Source organism: Ips typographus, linkage group LG16 (genome assembly GCF_016097725.1).
Source record: "Ips typographus isolate SLU linkage group LG16, UJ_Ityp_2.0, whole genome shotgun sequence".
Classification (NCBI taxonomy): Eukaryota; Metazoa; Arthropoda; class Insecta; order Coleoptera; family Curculionidae; genus Ips; species Ips typographus.
Genome location: NC_138437.1, coordinates 3987643 through 4010489, shown reverse-complemented (window position 1 = coordinate 4010489; position 22847 = coordinate 3987643). Strand labels below are relative to the sequence as shown.

Genomic DNA, 22847 nt, shown 5'->3' with positions numbered 1-22847 from the left:
CACAACCACACAAATTATTTTACCACACTATTCAGTTGAGTCTTTTCTCAGTGGATTGTTAAATGATTTTGACTTGTTGAAAACAATGCTGTGCAGATGGTTGATATAACGAAATTCCTAAAGTTTTGAGTCAACCATTGTCACTTGATTTTCTACCTTAATTACTTATTATTATATTATCAACTTAGTGTTTATCAACAATTTTCATAAATAACAATTGCACTGTATGTATAACGGAATTTTGCTCATATATTGCGATTTCGATTGTTCTAAAAATCAGTTAGTACACTAGTGAAATGAAAAATTATAAATGTGTGATGATTTTAACAGTACTAGTAATTGGTATTAACTAAGCACTTCCTGAAGAAAATTTTAAAAAAACTTACCTTTTGGAGCCACTGGAAACCGTCACAAACCTGAAAACCAAACTTTAACTTAGTTTCAAATACAATCAAAATATAAATTAATTAATAAACTATTTTAATTCAATTGGTGTATTTTTTTATCATTTTGGGACATTTTGTATAAATTGCAGAGCCTAAATTACGTTAAGTTTTTATTTTAGTTGCAAATTGAAACGTCCTCTGTGAACAAAATACCCAGTGCAGGGTTATTCTCTATAAATTACATTCTATTATACAATCATGGTTATTATTGCCTATAGAAAAAAGTTTTCAGTGAATTTCTTTCTAATATATTACAGTTCATTCAATCGTAGTTTACAGGGTGAAACCAAAACATTGGTTTAACACTGCAATATTACAGGGTTCCCTAAAAATGTCAAATTAGTTGAAATATTTAAATGTATCAGCATTTATTATTTTGTGTTGTTTATCTTCTGATTTTTTTTGTATAATGTTTTTTCTTGTAGTTTTGCAATTAGAGGCGTCTTTTGTGAACGAAACACCCAGTTTAGGAAGTTTCTCTATAAATTAGAAAATAACAATCTTTATGATTGTTATTATTGCTTGTAGAAAAAAGTTAGTTTACCTACACTCTTTTCACACTTTTTTTAAAATATTATAAAAAGATCAGTCACTCGCAGTTTACACGGTGAATTTTTTTTTATTCTGTACTTTATTACAGGGCTCTTAAATAGAGTTAAATTTTTAAGTTAATTAGTTGAAATATATGAATTTACCTTTATGGCAGGAAATATGAGTATTTCACTTTTAAAAACAATATAAAGGTACTAGAAATATATGAAAATGAGTTGTTTACAGAAAATGTTTATATATTAACCACCACTCTTTTTTGAACCACCCACTATGGTTTTTCCTAAACTTACTTTGTGCCTAACGTTTTACGTATTTCTCTAAATAAACTATACTTTCAGATTGACTCAATCTGTACAAGGTTTACTAACTAAAAAATAAAACATACATTTAAAGTTAAATACGTTTATTAAATATATATTTGATTAAAGATACAATAATTATCCTATGAATTTTGATATAGATTAATAGTACCGAAAAAAATCTTAAATTAAAATAAATATATACAGAGTGTTATATAATTAGGCAGCAAAAATTTAAGAAGTTATTCGTTCGGCTTATTTAAAGAATATTTTGTCCTATAATGTACATTTGAAAGTAACAGGGGTTTCAAAAATTATTATAAGACAAAATTTTCTTAAACTGTAGCACAAAACATCTTGAATTTTTGTCGCTTATTTATCAAACACGCTGTATAATAATTATCTAAAACTAAAATATAAATAATGTTCTGTAATTATGGTAAAATATTGTAACAAAGTATCTAAGGAATTTTAGAAAACGGCTTAAATAATAAGTTTTAATTTTTTGTATCAACTAAAACAAGAAAACTAGAAATGATACAAGTTCGAAACAAAAATTATATTAAACGATATGACCATAAGAAATACATAGAAAATATTTTTGTGATTCCAGCGTTGCCGCATCTACATGAAATCACCAACTATTTTTGTTCGACAACCCTTGTAAATGATATTATTTTTTAATTCGTTTGCTTAATCTAGACAATTTTTGTTCTGATAAGTTTCTCTTCAAATGTTGTCGTTTTTGAGATATTTACTATTAACCATTGAAATTTACAATATTTGGAAGGCTATAGCAGGCAAACGGTTGAAGATAGATAAAAACGGATTGCATGTTCTTATTTAACTTTTTTTAGATCTATGTTATGATGGTATTTAAAAAAGGGCTGATTTTTGGCAATTTTAAAAATACCATCATCGTAACATACATCACAAAAAAGTAGGGTAGGAACTTGTAAACTGTTTTCCCCTATCTTCAACCGTTTGCCTGCTATAACCTTCTAAATAAAAAAAAAATCAATGTTTAAGAGCTAATATCTCGAAAACTACACCATTTAGAGAGAAACTGATTAAAACAGAAATTGTCTGGACTAAAAAAATTCAAAATAACATCTAAATTGAACAAAAATCTGTTGTTGCCACAGATTTTATGTAGAACGTTGAAACCACAAAAATATTTTTTAGGTATATTTCTTATGCTTATATTACTTAATAAAATGTTTGTTTCATACCTGTGTCACTGTTAGTTTCCTAGATACAGCCAACGTCCTGTTTCAGTTGTTCACCCGGTATAACAGTTAAGCCCAAGAAATTTTGATATACTTGAAAAGCTAATTGAATGATATTTTATGACAATGACCGTCCTCTAAAATAACTCACTGTTAAACTATTTTAACATAATAACCGAACAACCCTGTATGCATAAGTTAATAATTTATTTTTGTTAGGAATATGGTTTCAAAAATTCTGGGCCAAAATGCAATAGTATTAAACTGCAAGTGAACTTATTAAGGTCCTAGCATCTTAATAAGTGCAATTTCAGTTTTAGTTAATACTTAATCAAGCTCTAAACTAAACTTTTATCAGCAGATATTCCCAACAAAAAAAAATACTTAGTCCATTAAATAAAAGTTAAGATAAATATAAATATGAAAAGTAAAAACGTCCTTGTTGGCCAGGATGTTGAAGCCTGAGACGTCTCAGCTGAAACAAAATACAATTGCTACAAATCTACTAAGAGTAAAAATTTCTATACTAAATTACCATTTAAATAGTCCATCCATAAGAATCTTCATGTCTACGGTGGTAGTCTTCTTCCAACATGAACAAGGCATTAGTTTCTTTTTCCTTTTTCTTCAATTCCTGCTTTTCTTCTTTGTCCATCCCAGGTTTCTCCTCCTCTTTAGCATCAGGCTTCTCCAAAGACTGCTTCCCTTCTGACAGCTTCTTTGCTGCATTAGTAAATGTTGGTTGGTAGTCAATGGCTTCTTTAGATAAAGGTCTGCGACGACGTGCATTCTCGTAAGAAAAGTAGCTATTGGATGAGCAGGCATCACTGAGGTTCTTCGGTTTAGCTCCTTGTTTCCTCCACTTGAGAGAATCCGGAGTTGAAGGAAGCTCATCTAGGATGTTGAAGCTGTCAAGTAGCACATCTTCCTCAACGGTATCAAAGCTTGCTTCGTATTCTTCTTCCCATTCTTCATCAATGCTGAAGAGTCTTCTTCTTTGTTCTTGCATCGGCTCAGCTCTACTTCTAAACGCGGTTACGTCAGGCTCATCGGTTTCTTTCTTTGATTTGCATTGGAACAAGTATTTAAAGATGTTAGAACACATTTTGATTTTTTTTTTCACAAGTTATTTAACAATTTCAAACAACAACTGCTAGTTCTCAAACTTGACCGAACTCAACGACAAAAACTACGCGAATGGCACACTGTCCAGGTACCGTATTTATTAATTTGCGATAAGGTTGGTTTCGGGAAAGACGTTATTGCTTGAAGACGCTAGAAACCATTCAGTAACTATCAACATTAAACATAATTAATAGATAAAAACCTGCACACTTGTTTCGATGCAAACGTTCTTAGCATTTTTATTTACCAAGCACCTTATTGAAATGAATTATTTGAAAATGCATTTAAGTTTTTGAAGGGTGGTTGAAACACCCTTATTTCCACATATAAATAAAGAATAACGCCTCTAGTCTCGTCTTATCGACTACACTTACATATGGTAAAAAAAGCAAAGTTTCTCATTTATTTAAAATTCTTTCCAAGATGGCACAATTACAATAAAAACCTTTTCCTCACCGGAATCCCTTTTCATTGTTGTCTTGTTAAGATTCTCTGAACGAGAATGTGAAACTGCGAACGCGTCAAACTCGAAGCGTTCAAGCGAAAAAACACCCACCCTCGTTTTATTTACATTTTCAAACAACCGTTAGTATTTTATACATATTCTGAGGTGCGTTATCTTAAAAAAAATTAGGGCTGGTTGGTTAAGGGAGTATTTAATTAGATTTCACTTCCTAAATCCCTCCGAATAATTTTCCTAAGTCCGGTCACCCTCATCTGAAACGACAATCACATTTTCAACTGCATCCCCAAAGCGGCTTCGCTTTATCATTTTACTTTCGCCAACTTAATGCAATTTGGGAATTCTTTGTAACAATAATGAAGGCATCTCTTTTGATCTTTCATTAAATATTGCCAATTTAGTTTCCTGTTTCGCTCAAGTATCGAATTTCAAAATGTTTGAGGTTGACGAACGATATTGCTGCTTGTTTTAATTTAATTATTGGTAGAAATAATATTTTGAAACCTAAGTTAAAATTTGTAATATTCTGACTTTCTAATATTATACCTAATTACCCGTTTTAACATTAAAAAAAAAACAAAATTTTACTTTAAGTCCAGTTTTGACTAACCTTTGGAGGGCTGAGATTGAACTCCAAAAAATAGTTTCTTCAGGACAGAGTTTACAGGAATAGTTTAGGATTTTTTCATTGATAAATTTAAAATTATGTTCCCACTTTAAAATGTTATAAATTTCTAAAAATTAAACTGCAATTTTTCCAAACAAAAAACAAAAAACAAAAAAAGTAACATTTTAATTTCCTAGATTAGATACACGATAATCCTAAATTGAATTATTATAGATTGAATACGTTGTAACAGTGTTATTTAAAAAATGTATTTGCATGAATTCTGACTACTAACAATAACTAAGGTAAACAGAAATTTAAAACTATTGGAAAAGTAATTTATTAAAAAAATAGTGAATACTGGATGGTTCCTAAATAGATGCATTTGTTATAACAAGCAAAACATGAATACTTTTTTTAATAAAGAAATCTTAGCTATTTGTTAAATTATTTTTGCACATTCTCTCCTAATAATTCAACTTTCGTACATAACGTTTAATAAAATATATAAGGTACCTAAATAATTTTTTAACGCTTGATTTCTGGAAAAAAATGTTAAAACTTCAAATTTTTTATAGTGTTTCAGTTCCAATAGCGTTTTGCATGTATTTTTTGTATCTGCTTAGGCTTTAAGGTACTTGCAAAAATAGGATTGCATCAAAATTAGTACAGAACCGGGTTTAGTTAACCACATGTTTAGTTTTTAGTTAAGTTTAACTGGTAAAACTAACTTACAAGCACTTTCGATTACAATTACATTATAAATCTGTTTATTAACTTTTAAAGCTTAATCTAGCTTATCACCACTGTTGGTTATATTAGTAAATTTCATTAGCTTACAAGTTTGTTTCAAGCAGATTTCAACCTTATCAACATGATTTTTAAATAAATTTTTAGATTCACAATTTGACGTATTGAATCACCTTGTGTTATGACAGTTTTGCAAATTATCAAATTTACTCTCCAATTTTAACAACTCTGTCTTTCCAATTTAATAACTTTTAAATATTTAACAGTGTCACTATAGGTACTGAATAGGGCGGTCAAAAACGAATTTTGAAAGCTCAATTTGACATATAAAATCACACTGAAACTGTCAAATTGCTTGAGGTATGAATAATTTATACAAATATGTTTTTATATTCAATATTATCAAGTTATTTGACAGTTTTAATATAGAAACTATACAGGGTGGGCAAAAAGGGACTGTGCCCTACAAATTGACATTTTGATTCACTCTGTAACTATCAAATTACTTGAGTTATAACAATTTTGCAAATTTTACACTCCAATTTGTAAACATTTGTCTGCGTGATTCAATCATTTCAAGTTATTTGACGGTCACTATAGATACTGTATAGGGTGGTCAAGAAAAAATATTTAAGAGCTACAAATTGACATATTAAACCACCCTGCAATGTCCCATTACTCGAGTTATGACAGTTCTGCAAACTGTCAAATTTACATTCCATTTTTTTTAAATCTGCTGTTGTTATTTAATAACTCCAAGTTATCTGACAGTTTCAGTTATATGACAGTTATTTATAATTAATATTATATTGTGAAACTATTTAAAATAAAATTTTGATGCACTGTTTTATTTAACTGACATGGTATGAATTTTTATTTGTCGATGGATAACCCATAAAATGGGTTTTCTACCGATATGCAGTATGGGGTAATTGTTTAAATAGCTAAATTTATAGCTTCATGGAGAGAATTGTGACAGTTGACACTTTAATGACAAACGATACTACATGTTAAATAGACTGTCAGAGATTTAAAATACTTCTTAATTACTTTGAATTGACTTTTCTCTGTTTAAAGGATAGTTAATAGCTTTATAGCTTACTGTGACAATTGACATTTTAATAACAGACTAGACTACATGTCACACAGGCTGTATTGTTTTGGACACAGTCAAAACCCCACTTATATTTTTTTATATTATTTGCCCCATTTTTTCTGCTTAGGTTAGGTTAGTGCTTTGTAAGTTGTGAATTTTACTGTGATGTTTTTAAATAATTTAAAAAAAGAGTAAAGGCGCCAATTACAATGGTAAATCCTGTTTAAAAAGTTACTATTTTTAAGGTAAATGCGACTTTAATAATATATTTTTTATAAATATCAAGAGTTATGTCAGTAAATTAGATAATAAAACAAGCTCGTCAAAAAGATCAAAAAACGTTGACATAGACCATAATTAAGAAAAAAATACTTAAATCCAAGATTTATGTGCAATTTTCCTAAGTACTTTCTAAAAGTTGGTGTAATCCTGGAATAGCTCTTAACATCCCACCATTTTTAATACTCCCATAGTTTACCACAAAATAAGCAACAAAAACAAAAACTATTGCAAAGTGCATTGAAGTATTTAAAAACTTGCAATATCCATTAATTAGAGAAGTAAAAGTATAATGATAGTAACATTGTTACTTGTTACTCCGTTAATTTATATTTACTCATACATTTTAATTCCACCATTGAAAGGTTGTTTTTTTTATCGTTAACCAACATTTTGCTATATGTTAACTCATACAGATATTTAGTTCCACCCCTGTATTCAGCATTCAGTGCAAACCACTGAATGCACATCGCGTATATCAGTATTTCAATTTCGGAATGGTTGTGCTATGTACACTTGGGGATTTCTTCTTGATGATTGATGTTTCCATGAGAAGTTTCAATGCTTTTAGAGCGTAGTATGGGACTTTGGAGAAATCTTAAAAAAATACTGTGAAATTCTGTAATAATAAATTGCTATAACATCGACGTCGTGCATATTGCGCTGTTCCACATGTTTGCATGGAAAGGGAACGTTTTTATGGAAATTAACGAGACATTTGCGAAAAGTGAATCGTGCGTATGGATCGTAAAAAGAAAATACGTAGATTTTTCACCAACAATTAAAATGTTTATGGATAAATTAAGCGCATTTTCATTTTAAATTAAGTTGTTGCCGATTTATTTACGAGGTAGATAAAATGCGTTTCCCCTGATGTTCACGCAACTTGAGTGAAAAATATTTAAATTCTGTATGCAAATCAACTTGACTGAAAATTTAAAATTTCATAGATAATAAAATATAGTAGTCTAATGTGTGCATTTGTGAACAGCTGTGGACTAATTGATCACGATTAATTCAATTTTCAAAACAATCGAATATTTTAAATTTTAATTGGAGTTAAATGTATTTTTCAGGCGGAAATGACTGTGATATTTAAACGGACAATGACGTGAAAAACAATAAAAAATTAAATAGGTCTTAAAGTAGGTATTATTCAGTCACCAGCAGATCAAGCAATATAATTTTATTTCCTAAATATAACTTTCAAAGGAATCTCAATCTCTGAGGTACATAAAATTGACAGCAATTTTTAAAGAAAATCCGTTTAAATTTTCCCTCACCTCGTTAGAGCACTTATTTGTACATTTATACAGACACATAAAAGAGACTTATCGCAAACTTTCCTGTTAACGTTTTATTACTTCCTTTTTATTTGTTGTTACGCATATATCAATAATAGTGCGAGATGCTTTTTATATGTCTTAAACACGAACCTTAACAATAAACTGTGAAGAATTTTTCCTTAGGGATTGTCTCGTATTTTTGTCTGCGATTGTCATACATTCCGCTTACTGAATTTTTTACTAATGTTTTCATTTAGTTTATGAGGGTGGCTTTTTTCTTATTGTTATGGTTTAAGAAGGAACGCTCGCCTTGAATTAAATATCTTATAAGTCTCTAGAGGTTAATAACGGACCTAAGAATAAGGGACGGGTCTAAAAAGAATGCCCAAGAAATATACACTTCAACCTTAGTACATTAATCATGTTTTTATTGTTTTATCAAGTATGAAAAACACTAACAAGTAGTTTAAATACTTCATTTTCATGCTAAAATAAATAATATGTAGTGATATATAATAAAATATGAAAAAATAATAGTATGAGTAACATAATACTGCTTAATATGATTAAATTTGATTACATAGTCAACTCTCTCCCTTAATCTTTCAAATTAATTTTCGTATATCCCATTCCCATAGTTGGAAGAAGTTCCTGGTTGCGGAAATTCCTTTTCTGTTTCCAGTTTAACCTTTTTAAACGAATAAGACTCGGTGGGTGTTGAACCAACTTCCAAATCTCGTTTAAGGGTGTTTGAATCTACAATTGGCGTTTCAATACTGGCTAACTCGTCAGAGACATCGTCACTGCTGATACTTGGCATGTTGTATGACATAAATTCTGAGTAGTCCCCGTCATATCCATTTAGATGACTCAGATCCATCTGAGAAGAATTATCAATAAAATATATCTCTTTGTCGAAATATTCATAAAGTTCTTCAATGATCCCTTCAGTGTTGACGCTGGCTGTATCGCTATCTTTATCATCCAGGACTGGTACTGTTTCTTCAAAATTTTTGTTAGGTGATTTTTCAAATTCTGCAACACTCTCAGCCAGTTCATTGTAAATTTCTTGTAGTTGCTTTGCTCTAGTGTTGTCACTGATCTCATACTTTTTATGACTTGTGGATGCTTCGGAGCTGGATTCCGTAACAAAATCTGAAGAAGGAGGTTCATCTGAAGAACTACTTTCTTGCATTTGGAAAGCTTCTCTTTTTTGTTCCATCATCAATGTCTTGGCGTCCACAATACTGTAGTCACGTGCTGGTCCACCGTAGTGGCAATAATCTCTTTTCTGTCTTAGAAGAGTTTTTCCACCCTGAAGAGCACCAATCTCAATTAGTCCGATTACTAATGTCTTCTCGTGAGTAAATCCTTGCGATAGTCTAGTACAACTGTACTTAAACTCGTAGTACTCTATCTTGCAACAGATACACTTTGTTTCAGGAACTGATTCTTGTACCCACTTGTCAAGTCGGAATGGAGACGTCATAGGTTTCTAAGTAGAAACAAACAATTTAAATTAATAATACTCAAAAATCAAACTCAAGCTCAAATTCACTCAATCACGCTATATGTGATTAGTATTGGTACTTACCACATAAATTATCAGCTCAACTTCTTGTAGCAGCAAAAAAGTTCAAAAATCACAATCAGACCGTGTTTTGCAACGTGCTGGGTCACTTTATACAGACTACCACCAAATTCACGATGCAGTTCACAGGTATGACGTATTAATGAACATTGATAAGCTAGTACAGACAATTGATTGGTCAGAGCTGAATAAAAAAAAATATCAGTAAACATTATCGTTTATTGTTTAGTAAGCATAGAGCGAGAACTGGATAAAATAAACACGAAATTGGGCACTATTGTCACTCGTACTTTTCAAAACATATACAAAAGCTGTCCATTTATATAGGTTTTTTGAGAAAATATTTAATTTTTGTGTATTTTCTGCAATCAGTATTCACTGATTGTGTGATATTGTTTCGATGATTTCAACACGAAAGCGTAACAAAATTTTATTGCCAATTTTCAAGGTTTTCAAGTTCTTTTATAACTGAGATATATCGAGTTGAACTTAAAAAGTACAAAATTTGAAAAAAAAATTCTAATATTTACAGAAGAATTTTGTATTTTCCAGTTAATTTTCAACACACCAATATCAAGCAAAACCTTGAAAATTCAGTAAATACAAGAATTTTGCTTCTACAAGAATGTATTAAGGCATTTTTTGCTCTCAGGGGCCTCCGTAAGCAGTTAGATATTCATGGTACCCGGCCAAGGAGGCTCTGGGGCTTTGTCAGGGCCACCGAACTGGAGGGGTACTAGCTTGTGATGGGTCACAATGGGCCCGGCTAGCGGCCTAAGTGTCTTATCCGAAGGGAGCCCATCTAACAATATTCATTCATTCATTCAAGCAGTTAGTCAAAAAATGACAGGGTGCACCAAACTGCACTGAGGGTAGTTCTTCCGTTATTTGAGGTGCTACAAAAAAGTATAAATAACGAAATTGTAGGAAATTTCATCCTCCTCAAGATTGTTAAGTATACATATTCAGTAATTGCTCTCAAGGGCATCCCTAAGTAGTTAAGAAGGCAAGAAGTGACAGGGTGACTTCATTTCGACTGAGGGTAGCTTCGTTATTTGAGGAGTTACAAAAAGTGTAAATAATTAAAATTGTACGAAATTTCATCCTTTACAAGATTGTGTTAAGATATTTTTGCTCTGAATTCACCAAACTGCATGTTTTTGAAACTGTTCTACCTCCATTTCGACTGAGGGTAGTTTTGTTATTTGAGGAGCTACAAGAAAGTGTAGATAATGAAAGTTTCAAGTCTTTTCAAAGATATAAAGGCAAATTTGGTATTTTCAAGGCTTTAAAAACCAATTTTGTGTTTTTAAGTAAATTCTTAATTGGCTTTTGTCAGGTTACCACATAAATTATTGAATTTTTACTTGTTTATGTTAACCCAGTACTTTTTATATGTCTATTAGACGCATGTATAACATAATACATAAAATTTCATAATGCAAAAGTGGGTCAACAAAATGTGCTAAAACTGTTGGTCAAAAATGATAAGATCCAAGTACCAAATCATATTTTACGTCAGTAATCGTCGTCATCGTTTTTTTAGTCTTACTGACTTTTAACTCCAAATAATAAATAAAATTTGAATAATAAGAACAACTGTATATCTTTTTCAACAGGTAAAATCACAGGCTAGCATATACATATGGATGTGACACAAAATTAAACGTCAACCCTTTAGTAAAAAACAAATTTTATTTTTATGTACAAAATTGTATAAAAATAAAAAATATCATCACAATCTATTAATAAATAAAAAATATTATCTACTAGCATCTGTAGTACTTGTTTATGCACTGTTTGCCATATTTAGGGATTAGTTGAGGAGGGCAGCACACTACTTTAACTACATCCTCGGATTCGTCTCGTTTGACTCTGAAGTAGTACTCTGGTTCACTAATCATTATGCGACCATCAGATAAACCCCGTTTTTCTGAAAAAATGCACAAAATAAAATTCAATAGTCAAAATGTGATAAGCAATGGTATTATTAACAAATTGAATATAACAGAAAAATTGTTTAAAAGTTATTACGAATGTTAATAGATTCACCAAAGTGTCTTAAAAATTAAGTATATGCATTTTCAACTTAATTAATTCGAAGCTAACTAAAGTGAAAAATTGTTGAGTTAGCTAACTTACTGAGAAGAAAATAAAGAGAAAAAAACAACTCAAATTCCATTATATTTAGAAATATACGTTTTTCCTTGAGAATCAGATTGACTATAATAATCAAAAGCTTTAAAAGGAAAAGTGTATGAGTACTGCAAATATTGTCATCCTTAATTTATAGTTATAATTATTTATACATACGTCTATGTTCGTACAGGCTAGGAACAGGAGTTTTCAATTCCTTACAGGATTCGCGCATCCGTTTTTTAATGTCAGCGAGACTGCATACGGGAATGTTTTCGGGAGTTGGCCTCCCAAAGGTGGTGTTCGGCAGGAACGTGGAAATCATGAAAACCGCGAGGATTGCTACAATCTAAAATGAACGTAAAAATCGTCATTTTTAAGACGATGAAGTCGACGTAATGGAAAAAGAACCTCCAATTTCCTTTAACGCCGCACAAAAAAATGATAGTTTGAGACTTTTTATCAAACAAAATTGAATATCGAAAGACGTTCCCCCAATTACAATAAGCCGATCGAGTTGGGGGTTTTCTCAATTTATTTTTCGCTATTTTCTCCAGACTCGCCGAATTGCGAAGATAGCGAAATAATGAAACTATTAACCTGCGGGAGAATCTTAAAAGCGCCATTTGAATGCCGTTATTGTTTCGATAATAAATGCTTTTCCAATGTTTTGTAGAGATTTTAGTAGGGTACTTGGGAAACTTTTCTTTGAGAATCATTAGTTTTACGAGTTTGCCAAAAGGAAAATTTACATAAACATTAACCTAGTCATAAGCTTTCTAGTGCGTTCTGGATATTTAGGTGGAGTGAGGATCACTATAACTTCATAGTAATACATTTTAGAGAAGAAATTTATATCCTAAATTTAAATGCTAAATAGTAATAAGGTGTCTGCTTTTTTGGGAATATATGTTGACTAGCTAGTCATAGTTATGTTATCAGAATATGTAATGTAACAAGAACCATGATTTAGAGACGACAAAATCGTAAAGGAATCTGATAATTATTCTGGTCCAACAGGTTTATTATAAACTTCTGGTAATGGTGCTTCTCAAAAATGTAACAAAATAAGTAGCACAAATTACCTATGCTAACCTTAACAGAGAAGTCTCCAGAACACTTTTCATAGGCAAAAGTGTCAATTGTCGTTTATACTAGGTGTACTTAAGACTTCCGCGCTATTTCTATTGTGGTATTAAATTTTTAAAAACCATTGATATTAAAAGAGAAAGTATCATACTATTTGTAGTATTTTTGAACCTATGGAACAAAATATTTTTCAAGAACAGGATACCTAAATTTATATACTAATTCTATTTAATCCTGATTAAGGAATTGTCAAATCAAGGATTACTCCAAGGCATTCTTCTACTAAAATTGGCTCGGTATATAAACTATGTTGGTTACATCATTGTGCACCTGCTATTTGAATAAGCGCATATTTTTTTGGTTTACCACGCTTTGATAAGGTCACCCACATTTTTGCGCTACTTCTAAACAATAACTACTTTGAGCGTGCCAATCTAAAAATACCAGTAAAAAAATTCAATTTGACTATTGCATGTTTTGAATTTTTTTTACATTTACGTGAGAAATTAGTTTAAAAAATTTAGAATGTTACCTAAAAATTACTTACGTGCTTTTCTTAACATTTCAAACTGCGTGGAATGTATCATAATATTTACCCAAATATTTTACTCTTTTTTTCAATTAGATCTATAAAATATATTGCATTAATTACAGCAAAGTATGAACTTTTTCTCTTAATAACATAATAATAGCTAGTCCATAATTTTTATTACATTAAAATACATATTACATAAAAAATCATACAATATACAAAATTTTGAATATAGTAAGATATAATGAGAAGGTGAACCTAGAAAGTAAGATTGAGCACAATTTTTGGTAGAAATCTTATTTTTTAAGTAGTTGTGCTCAAAATCACAATTTACAGGGTGTTTCATAATATATGCGCAGGACTTCAGAATAAGGTAGCTCGTAAAATATGAAAAAAGGTTTCTATTAACTTACCTTCTAAAATAATGCATTTTAGAACTAGCTAGTTTTTTGTAAATATTTTCAATGCTTTTTCTCGTACAGAAAACAGCTTTTGTAAGCATTTTCGACTCATAATAAGCATTTTGTGCATTTTTTCAGTAATAATTGCTGAAGGTTTTGAAAGGGTTGTGAGTGTTTTTTCTCCCCAATGTGTAGGTACGGTTACTGAGACTACGCAAAAAAGTAGTACTCCTGGTCTTATGCTGTAAACTTAATCGTTATCGAAAATCAACTTATATGTTGTAAAACATGGTCAATTTTTTGACATTTTGTAAAAAGTAATAGTAATTTGTATCTCTAAAATACACTAGACTTGCATTTTAGAGGGTAAGTTAATAGAAACTTTTTTCATATTATTGCTGCAGTCCTGCCCATATATTATGAAACACCCTGTATATTGCATTTTCTAAAAGTGTTTTGGAAAGCCACGAAAAATGTATAAAGAATTTAGAGAGTTGTGAGCAGGCTTAAAAAAATATACAGGGTATTTCAAACGTTTTTGTCACAAGATTGGAAGCTGCAAAGATAAAATTTTGAAATGTCACGTAAGGTTCCAGAACATTTGGAATACCCTGTATAGTAGTAGTATCTGTTGCTAACCACTAAAATTTGTTGAAGATTCTGCGTGGAGAACCCAAAACGTTATATCACGTAAACGTTACTTTTACAATATCTGTCTAATCATTGCAGTTACAGTAAAATATATTAAATATGAAATTTAATAAAAAATCAGAAAATGTAGGTAGTTCTATAAAAATATTTTTAAATCGTTTGTATAGATCGAATGTTTGTGAATTTGTGCATCTTTTTGCAGATTAATTGGGGTCGACAGACGTTTTACACACACTGTATAGATAATAAGTGCATGCGTATTTTTGAACTAATATATAAAGCAAATTATACAGAGTGTTTTAAAATAACTTGGTCAATCAAATTATCGTTGTTTAAATGCTAATTTTATTGCAAATTCGCATTTTACTAAAAGTTCTAGGTTTATTTGACTAATGTAATGTTTTGTATCGATATTCAATTGGGTTTTTTGTCTAGTCAGCTCAATCTAAAGTAAATAACAGGTTGAATGCAATTTGTTTTATTATATAAATTAAGTTGTTTTTTCTAACAAGCCTAATTTAAGTAAGTTGTAAATAAATTTGGATGGTATTATTGAAGGGTGTCTGGTTGAAATCAAAGTTAAGAAACGTTATACAAGTTTTAATATTTTGAGACACTCTATATAGAAAAAGTATGTAAAACTAAATTTAAAGTGAAGTGTTTTTAAATTTGTCTTCTAAAACTAAAAAAGAAGCTAAAAAAATCAAAACTAACGTATGGAAAATTAATAATAACGGTACAATCATTATAATCTTGAAACATTGGAAAGGCATGAGAGTTGCTCTATTTTATTAAACTTATTAATTTTTAAGCACATATTTATCAGTGCCAACTCTTTTAAATAATTACACAGAATGATCCAAAATATTATGCAAAATAAAACTTAAAACTTTTTTGCGGTAAAAATTATGGTCTAACAATGTTCTGCTAGTAAATACTTTACGAATTAATTGCAACTAGTTGGTAGATTTACCTACTGATCTGAAAACAAATTTTAAATCTGGACTTGCTGGTGAAAGATCATATGCAGCTTTCAAATTAAAACTTTTTTTCTTTATAATCAAATCTTTCATCAAGTTGTTGATACCAAAATATTGACTGAAAAATCCCCAAAAAACCAATCAATGATTTAATTTAAAAAAAAACTTACCCAAGGATTCATATTGAAACACTAGACACTATAACAACCAAACTAATATCAGAAAAAAATTTGCTGTGGTTTAAATACCCTAACCATGATGGAGAAATCATTCATCTGGGATGACTGATAAGAACCATACTGACCAGGTGCGACCAAATCTCGACTAATGCCGAGCAGCAAAAGATTTTTGAATTCCGCGCTAATGGTGGGTTTGCTTAGAAAATAAATGCATTATTTTTACTAGAACAGTGTTTGTTATGTCACGGTATTGCATGTGTAACAAAAATTGTTATTAGTCCAGTACGAAGACCTCTTGTAACCCTGAGCGAAGCACGTAAATATTTTTGTAGCTTTGAACGTGTTATGGACTGGAAAAGTTTATTAATTATTTACCTGTAATTAACAATAATAGTGTTATTTTTGTGAAAAAAAACTGAATGGCAAGAATTTAACATACACCAGAAAAAATTTTAAAAAAAGTATTGTAAACTATAAAAGGAAGTGGGATAGTAACCTACTTTACTTGATTGTTGAGTTTCTGTAGAAACTCAACTCAATACTCTACTATTTGAGTTACTTAACAGATGGCTCTGGTGCTACCTGTTTAGCTTTGAGGGAGTGAACATAAGATGTCGCTTATATAAGATTTATGTCTTAAACAAATTTTTAACTGACATAAAAGATTTATACATAAAAATGGTTTAGATTTCAATTGTTTTTTTTGGGTGCAGATTAAATTATCGGGCGTTTTGATAAAGTAAGGTTTAATCGAAATCTGAAAGTTACATAAAGCTCTGGGCGTAGGAGCCGAGTTCATCCTTCCAAAATCTTTAAGAAGATTTAAGTCAAATCCTCGATCCTTCAAGTATCCTAAAATGACGCGGTTCACCGATTATTGACAGCCAATTCCTCCCCGGCTGTTTCTTATAAAGCGATTGATTTCCCGTGTTCTAGGTTTGATTGATGTATCAGTATTTCCAGAATACTGAAACAAGGTATGCCAAACAGAAGATAATTTTTGTTCGTCTACCTTTTTCTTGATCGATTCTTTTTAAAGTAAATTGCTAGAATGCTCTGCTTCAAAAATAAGCAAACAAAACCCTTAATAATGTCGATTAATCCAATTACCCTGGCGGAAGAAGAGAAATCGCTGGAGTTTGTAGCTATAATTGAAACGTATTAAATTGAAACGCATTATCTGAGATAAGAGGGACAACATCAATGTTTTCCAAGCAATATACCCCGGCTGGAATTGTTGTTTCAAAGGCTCGACTGTGAACGCCACCAAGTCCGTATAGTTTCATTAAATCTCTTAGGTGGAACTACACTGGAGTTGCTAAAACTTTGCTATCAAGATAATTTTCCAAAAGTTATTTAAGTGTTTCATGCTCTGCAGGTTCACTTCCGTATAAGCTTGATATTAATTTAATTCAGACTTCTTTGTTCATTCGCATTATCTCTTCCACATACTCTACGACCACTCCTAGAAGAATATTTAACTGACCCTACGTGTATCTATCATACCATCCTGCAGGAATGCCTTTTATCCCGACCTAAGGCATAGTTTTCGAATGCCGCACACTCCACGGAATGTCATAATAGTATTCCACTCTAAAGGCTGTGTTTCTCTATGTCACGGTTTACTTTTACATCAGTTTAACATTCTCGCTATGTATTTATACGTTGCGTTTTATGTACCAAAGCCGGAATTCAGGAAATTTATCTTCAAAGGATGTCAGTAAGTTTATCTGTAATTATGTATTTAGTTATCTTACCTTAAAGTTACAGAGTAAAATTGTTTGAAAATCAAAACTTACATAGTTAATTTTAGAGTTTAAACTCTAGATTGGGGTTATCCTTGGTCTCAACTAGAAGAATACCACTCCAACGTACACTATTACCATGCTTCAAAACGTGATTTTCTTTCTTAGATGTAACTACTATTTGCTTTTCTTAAAACCTTTTCGTCATAAATGGTAAAGCAAATTCATTTAAAACGCTCTGGATCAATCCATTTTGCATCTGGATCGCTTTAAAAAGCTTCAAAAACCTATAATCTCAGAAAAATCGACCTAGAATTCCAGCAGGAAAATCATGTTTTAATTGAATTGGATAGATTACTGATTGACCTTTCAGTAATTTACGTGTTTTAATGAGGTTTAGTTGATGACTAAAAGCACACTTTGCAGTAAAAGATGTAAAAGTTTTGACCTTAAAAGTGCAGTCGATTGAATTTGAATGCAGAACTCTATTTTTACCAAAAGTTTACGATATTTCAGTGGGTTCTTGCATTACTATGGCTCATCCTGTAATTGTATTGAAAGTTCGGTAAGTAGTTAAAAAAATGTATTTGGATTTTTGGTATTGCCTAAAAAATCAAAGAATGTGGAAAACTGAGAAAATGAGAGGATTGTCATTACTATTTTAGACTGAATATAAAAACTTACTTGAACATTTGGTCACTAGAAACATCTTCTTCAGTTCGTTACACTTGTGTTACTTTAATAACTGACACGTAACGTAACTGTCAAGTATGCTGTACATAAATGTAAAGCATACGACAATTACGTTTATGGTGACCTGTGAGGTATCTGATTGTTTTAAGAATGGATTTAAATAATTTTTGGTTTATTATTTTTTTAAAATTGTACAAAAGCATAAATCCGTTACAAGTATTTTGTTTTTAATGATGTTAACATGTTTTTTTTTCTAATTATTTAATTTTACTTCTTACTTACTTTTTTATAGATTTTTTAATTACTTATTTAAGATTTCACACTTTTTACAACACAAGAAAGCTAAATGATAAATGCCAGAATAGCAGTCAAAAAACGTTAGTATGGTTCCTAATCTAACCTGACTTATTCGTTTTTATTTTAAGGTTGGATGCGCAATCAGTTCAAATTTAAATTTAAATAATAAAATTTTGTTTTACATTAGGAAAGTCGTTTCGTAAATAAATTCATCAATTTTAAAATTTAGGATTCTTACTTTAGCAACTAAATAACAATTCATGTTAATCTTTTTGTAAGTTGACTCTAAATATTCTCTTCAAACAAACCCAAAACTTCATACAGCCATTTACATAAATCAATAAATTCTGGGTAGACAAAAAATAACAAAACACTCAACCAGCTTTATTAAAACTTTCTTGTAAATTCATTTTAGAGTTAATTTAGTTACGGTCAATTTCATAAAACCAAGTAAAACTCCTTGAAACTTAAACGTGTCATTCTTAATAAATCTGCTAGTCATGTCACTTTTAGTTAAAGAGAGTTTTAATTAGATTTTGTAATTGTTCGTAACTTTTTTTTATTTTACAGACTTAAATAGATTAATGGGTTAGATTAATTGTTGTTGGGTTAGAATCATTTTTATTAAATACAAAAGGAATGTTCAGTTAGTCAATTTGCAGTGTCAATGTTGTCAAATGACAAGTTTTTTCAAACCTTTAAATTGAGAAATCAAGAAACTTCATAATTAACAGAAGGAAATAATTTTTAGCATTCGGACATAAATTAAAAATTATGTACAAATTTAGCTCCGCATTCAGCTAGACTGCATTTTCTTTTTCTTAGTATATTTAGGAACAATAAAAATTTAATTTGAACATATAATTAATATCATCAACCTAACCTAATCTAATTCAACTAAAATATGTTCAAGCGAACACTCTGTATATTATTATAATAGTTTTAAATAGTTAAACGGTTTTACGAGATATTGACATTTGGAAAATGACATTTTTAGAATAAAAAGAGTGTTTGTCAGTTTTACCAGTGGCAAAATATTTAATGGCGGTAGAAAAATCTCAGAAACACGTTTTATATCGAATACTGCAAGAAAACCTTTCTGACCCCTGATTTTTGCATCGTTTGAGCACAGTTTGACAGTTAAGATAGGCAGTCACGTGACCCACTTGGAGTAAGAAATTGACTGTTTTAAGCACATTTTTAGAATCCTTACTAAATTTCGTATGAATGACCACCTGAAAAAAACAATACAAAATTTGGCACTGTCAGGGAGAAAAGCAGTGTCAAATTTTGAACTGCCGAAAACACAGTTTGAAACGACAGTCAGGGACAAAATCACCTGTACCCTCTTGGAGTAAGAAATTCACTGTTTTATGCACATTTTTGGAATCCTCATTAAATTTTCTATCCGAGGGTCTGAAAAAACAGTACAAAATTTAGTACAGTCAAGGAAAAAAGCGTTGTCATAATTTAAACTGCCAGAAACACAGTTTGAAGGGACAGTCAGGACAAAATCGCCTGTAAAACCCACTTTTGTAGTATGAAAATTACTGTTTTAAGCACATTTTTGAAATTCTCATTAAATTTTCCATCTAATAGCATAAAAAACAGTACAAAATTTGATACAGTCAAGGAGAGATGCATTGTCAAAGTTTGAAATGCCAGAAACACAGTTTGAAAGGACAGTCAGAGACAAAATCGCCTGTAAAACCCTCTTGAAGTAAGAAATTTACTCTTTTAAGTACATTTTTGGAATCCTCATTAAATTTCCTACTTGATACCCTAAAAAAAACAGTAAAAATTTGGTACAATTAGATAAAGAAGCAGTGTCAAAGTTTGAAATGCCAGAAACACAGTTTGAAAGGACAGTCAGGACAAAATCGCCTGTAAAACCCACTTTTCAAGTATGAAAATTACTGTTTTAAGCACATTTTTGAAATTCCCATTAAATTTTCCATCTAATAGCATAAAAAACAGTACAAAATTTGATACAGTCAGGGAGAGATGCATTGTCAAAGTTTAAAAATGCCAGAAACACAGTTTGAAAGTACAGCCAACGACAAAATCGTTTTTAAAACCCTCTTGGAGTAATAAATTTACTGTTTTAAGCACATTTTTGGAATCCTCATTAAATTTCCTATCCGATGGCCTTAAAAAACAGTACAAAATTTGGTACAGTCAGGGAGAAAAGCAGTGACAAAATTTGAACTGCCAGAAACACAGTTTGAAAGGACAGTCAGGATAAAATCGCCTGTAGCCACTTGGAATAAGAAAATCACAGTAACTTTTTTTTGGAATCCTCATTAAATTTCCTATTCAATATTCTGAAGAAAACACTACAAAATAAAACATGTGGATTTGGCAATTCTGAGTATAAAAAATGTTTTCCAACCCACATAATGGTAATGTTTTTAAAAACGGTAGATTATGTACAAAAAAAAAACAGGACAATGGTAATAAAACCCCAAAAACGGTAGACCTGGCAACTTTGGTTACAAAATCCTTTAACAGAAAAGAATGGTACGCTACTGCTTTTTCATAAGAACAGACAAATCAATTCTAAGTTCCTCATTCAATTAAGGAAGAAAAAGGTTTCTTATTATTTTTTGGCACAGCGTTTCGTTTACGAGTAAAAAATAAAAAATCATGATAATATAATCTGAAACTCAATAATAAAATATCAAATCTGTTTATTATTAGAATAAAATTTTATTGAAAAAAACCCTGCGACACTGCTTGATTTTTATTTTTAAAAAATTTTTAAACTATAGAAAAATTAGGTGTAAAAAGATTGAAATATGTTATTCAAACTTTAACACACTGTACACATTTTTAATAAAGAAAAAAGCGAAATAACTTTAATACAAAACAATCTAAAATAACCAATCCTAAAAAAATGTAAACTTTAAATATTGCTATATCTCGTAATGCTAAATTCTTAGGAATTTATGTAGATGAATGCATTTCAAAAGAATTTTAAAAAAGTTAGTAATAGTTTAAAATCCAAAACATATTTATAGCACAGAAACAATCAAAACTTAGGTAAGAAGTTTATTCAGAAAGTTGTAGAGAAAAATTTTGAAAATTACGAATAATGACAACGTATGCGGTATATGTAAGGGTTTAGAGTGTTCTTTATCGTATTAATGTAAGGCAACAAAATGTACATAATACTAGAACTTTAGATTTAATGTACCCACAGTCAAAAGTGTATAAAAGAACAATTTTTGTATATAATAGTATTAATTAATGAAGTTAGGTGAACTTTTTGTGACGCCATTTTCACTATTTTGTGGACATTATTTGAAATAAAAACTATCTAATTATCGTAAACTTGCAAAAACTACATCAATTATACTAGATAAGTTGTAGGAACTTATTTTAATATACCAGCCTTTACATATTTTTGGAAAATGGCTTAATTTTTTTATTGATTTAATAAAGACTTATTAAATGACCTCTCCCTTTGGACCTTTAGACAAATGAAGGTCATAAATAATACCTAAGGTAACTAATCCGTAAATTTATAACAAAACAATTTGGCTCCAGTTTTATTGTCCTATTATAACTGATTAATCCCCTTTTGAGAATGTTTTAATTTGCATCTGTCGCAGAAGTTATGGCGCTAAATTAAACTCTATCGAGTTTTAAAGGCTTTCCGAGAAAGTCAATCTGGTATAAAGCGGGCCGCCGTCTTAAAGGGTTTTTGCTTAGCTAAATAACTTATATTTAATACAAGATATTTGTATTGCTTTAAGATCGTTTAATTACGATAGCAGAAAGTTTTTAATTAGAATAGAGATAAAAACATACGTTAGAGGTTTACCGTTTATGGAGTCTCGTGACTTAACATAGTAAGTAAAGCTAGGCCGACAGTTAGAAATGGTGGTCCGTTAATATACTCATCCGACAACTTACTGACATTCTAGCGGAAGGTTTAATTTAACTTACCTGACATTCGTTTTAACTTTGTAGAAGTATGTATTTGAGGGTGAAAGTGACATAGTGCAACTCTTTACTTAACAACCATGACAACTAGGTTGATAAATTGTTTTGCGTAAGGCAAAAGTAAACATGATACCCTAGAACAATAGAGAAAGAACTAAGTAGAATAGAGAGGTGTTTAAATGCACCAAAGAGGACTCAGAAACTGGAAATCCTACTTTTGTCGTATTTACTCGCTACGCCGAGTTTTCAATCAGGTCCTTTTGATGCCCACAAAATCAGGGACGTAACTACGCCATTTTGTATATCTCTTGGTTTTTTTTTGAATACAAAAGATATTATTAACAGCTGCAAAAACAATAGCTGTAAATGCTATTGATTACTTTGTTCGAAGCCGAGCCTTAAACTGTCACCCCAACATCACTCACACAGAAAAACACATTTAATTTTCTTTTTTTCTATTTAATACTTCTAAA

The 22847-nt window shown here is 30.5% G+C and overlaps 3 protein-coding genes across 3 annotated transcripts; all 3 read right to left on the bottom strand.

Moving 5' to 3' along the window:
• Positions 1–1384: 1384 nt before the first annotated feature.
• Positions 1385–3746, bottom strand: LOC145738783 (uncharacterized). Its single transcript, XM_081993834.1, has 2 exons — positions 3062–3746; positions 1385–3001 (listed from the first exon to the last, which is right to left on the bottom strand). Exon 1 carries the CDS (start codon positions 3629–3631, stop codon positions 3065–3067), a length of 567 nt encoding a protein of 188 aa, XP_081849960.1. The 5' UTR covers positions 3632–3746; the 3' UTR covers positions 1385–3001; positions 3062–3064.
• Positions 3747–8538: 4792 nt separating this feature from the next.
• On the bottom strand, positions 8539–9826 carry LOC145738987 (uncharacterized). The gene is made up of 2 exons (XM_081994226.1): positions 9727–9826; positions 8539–9627 (listed from the first exon to the last, which is right to left on the bottom strand). Exon 2 carries the CDS (start codon positions 9619–9621, stop codon positions 8743–8745), a length of 879 nt encoding a protein of 292 aa, XP_081850352.1. The 5' UTR covers positions 9622–9627; positions 9727–9826; the 3' UTR covers positions 8539–8742.
• Positions 9827–11399: 1573 nt separating this feature from the next.
• LOC145739060 (uncharacterized) lies at positions 11400–15849 on the bottom strand. Its single transcript, XM_081994377.1, has 3 exons — positions 15683–15849; positions 12037–12208; positions 11400–11656 (listed from the first exon to the last, which is right to left on the bottom strand). Exons 1-3 carry the CDS (start codon positions 15692–15694, stop codon positions 11493–11495), a joined length of 348 nt encoding a protein of 115 aa, XP_081850503.1. The 5' UTR covers positions 15695–15849; the 3' UTR covers positions 11400–11492.
• Positions 15850–22847: the final 6998 nt, after the last annotated feature.

Coding starts and splice junctions, on each gene's coding strand:
- LOC145738987 (XM_081994226.1), bottom strand. CDS start 9,621: ATGACGTCTCCATTCCGACTTGACAAGTGGGTACAAGAATCAGTTCCT.
- LOC145738783 (XM_081993834.1), bottom strand. CDS start 3,631: ATGTGTTCTAACATCTTTAAATACTTGTTCCAATGCAAATCAAAGAAA.
- LOC145739060 (XM_081994377.1), bottom strand. Junction 11,657..12,036: donor TAGCCTGTACGAACATAGAC/GTATGTATAAAT, acceptor GCATTTTTTCAG/AAAAACGGGGTTTATCTGAT.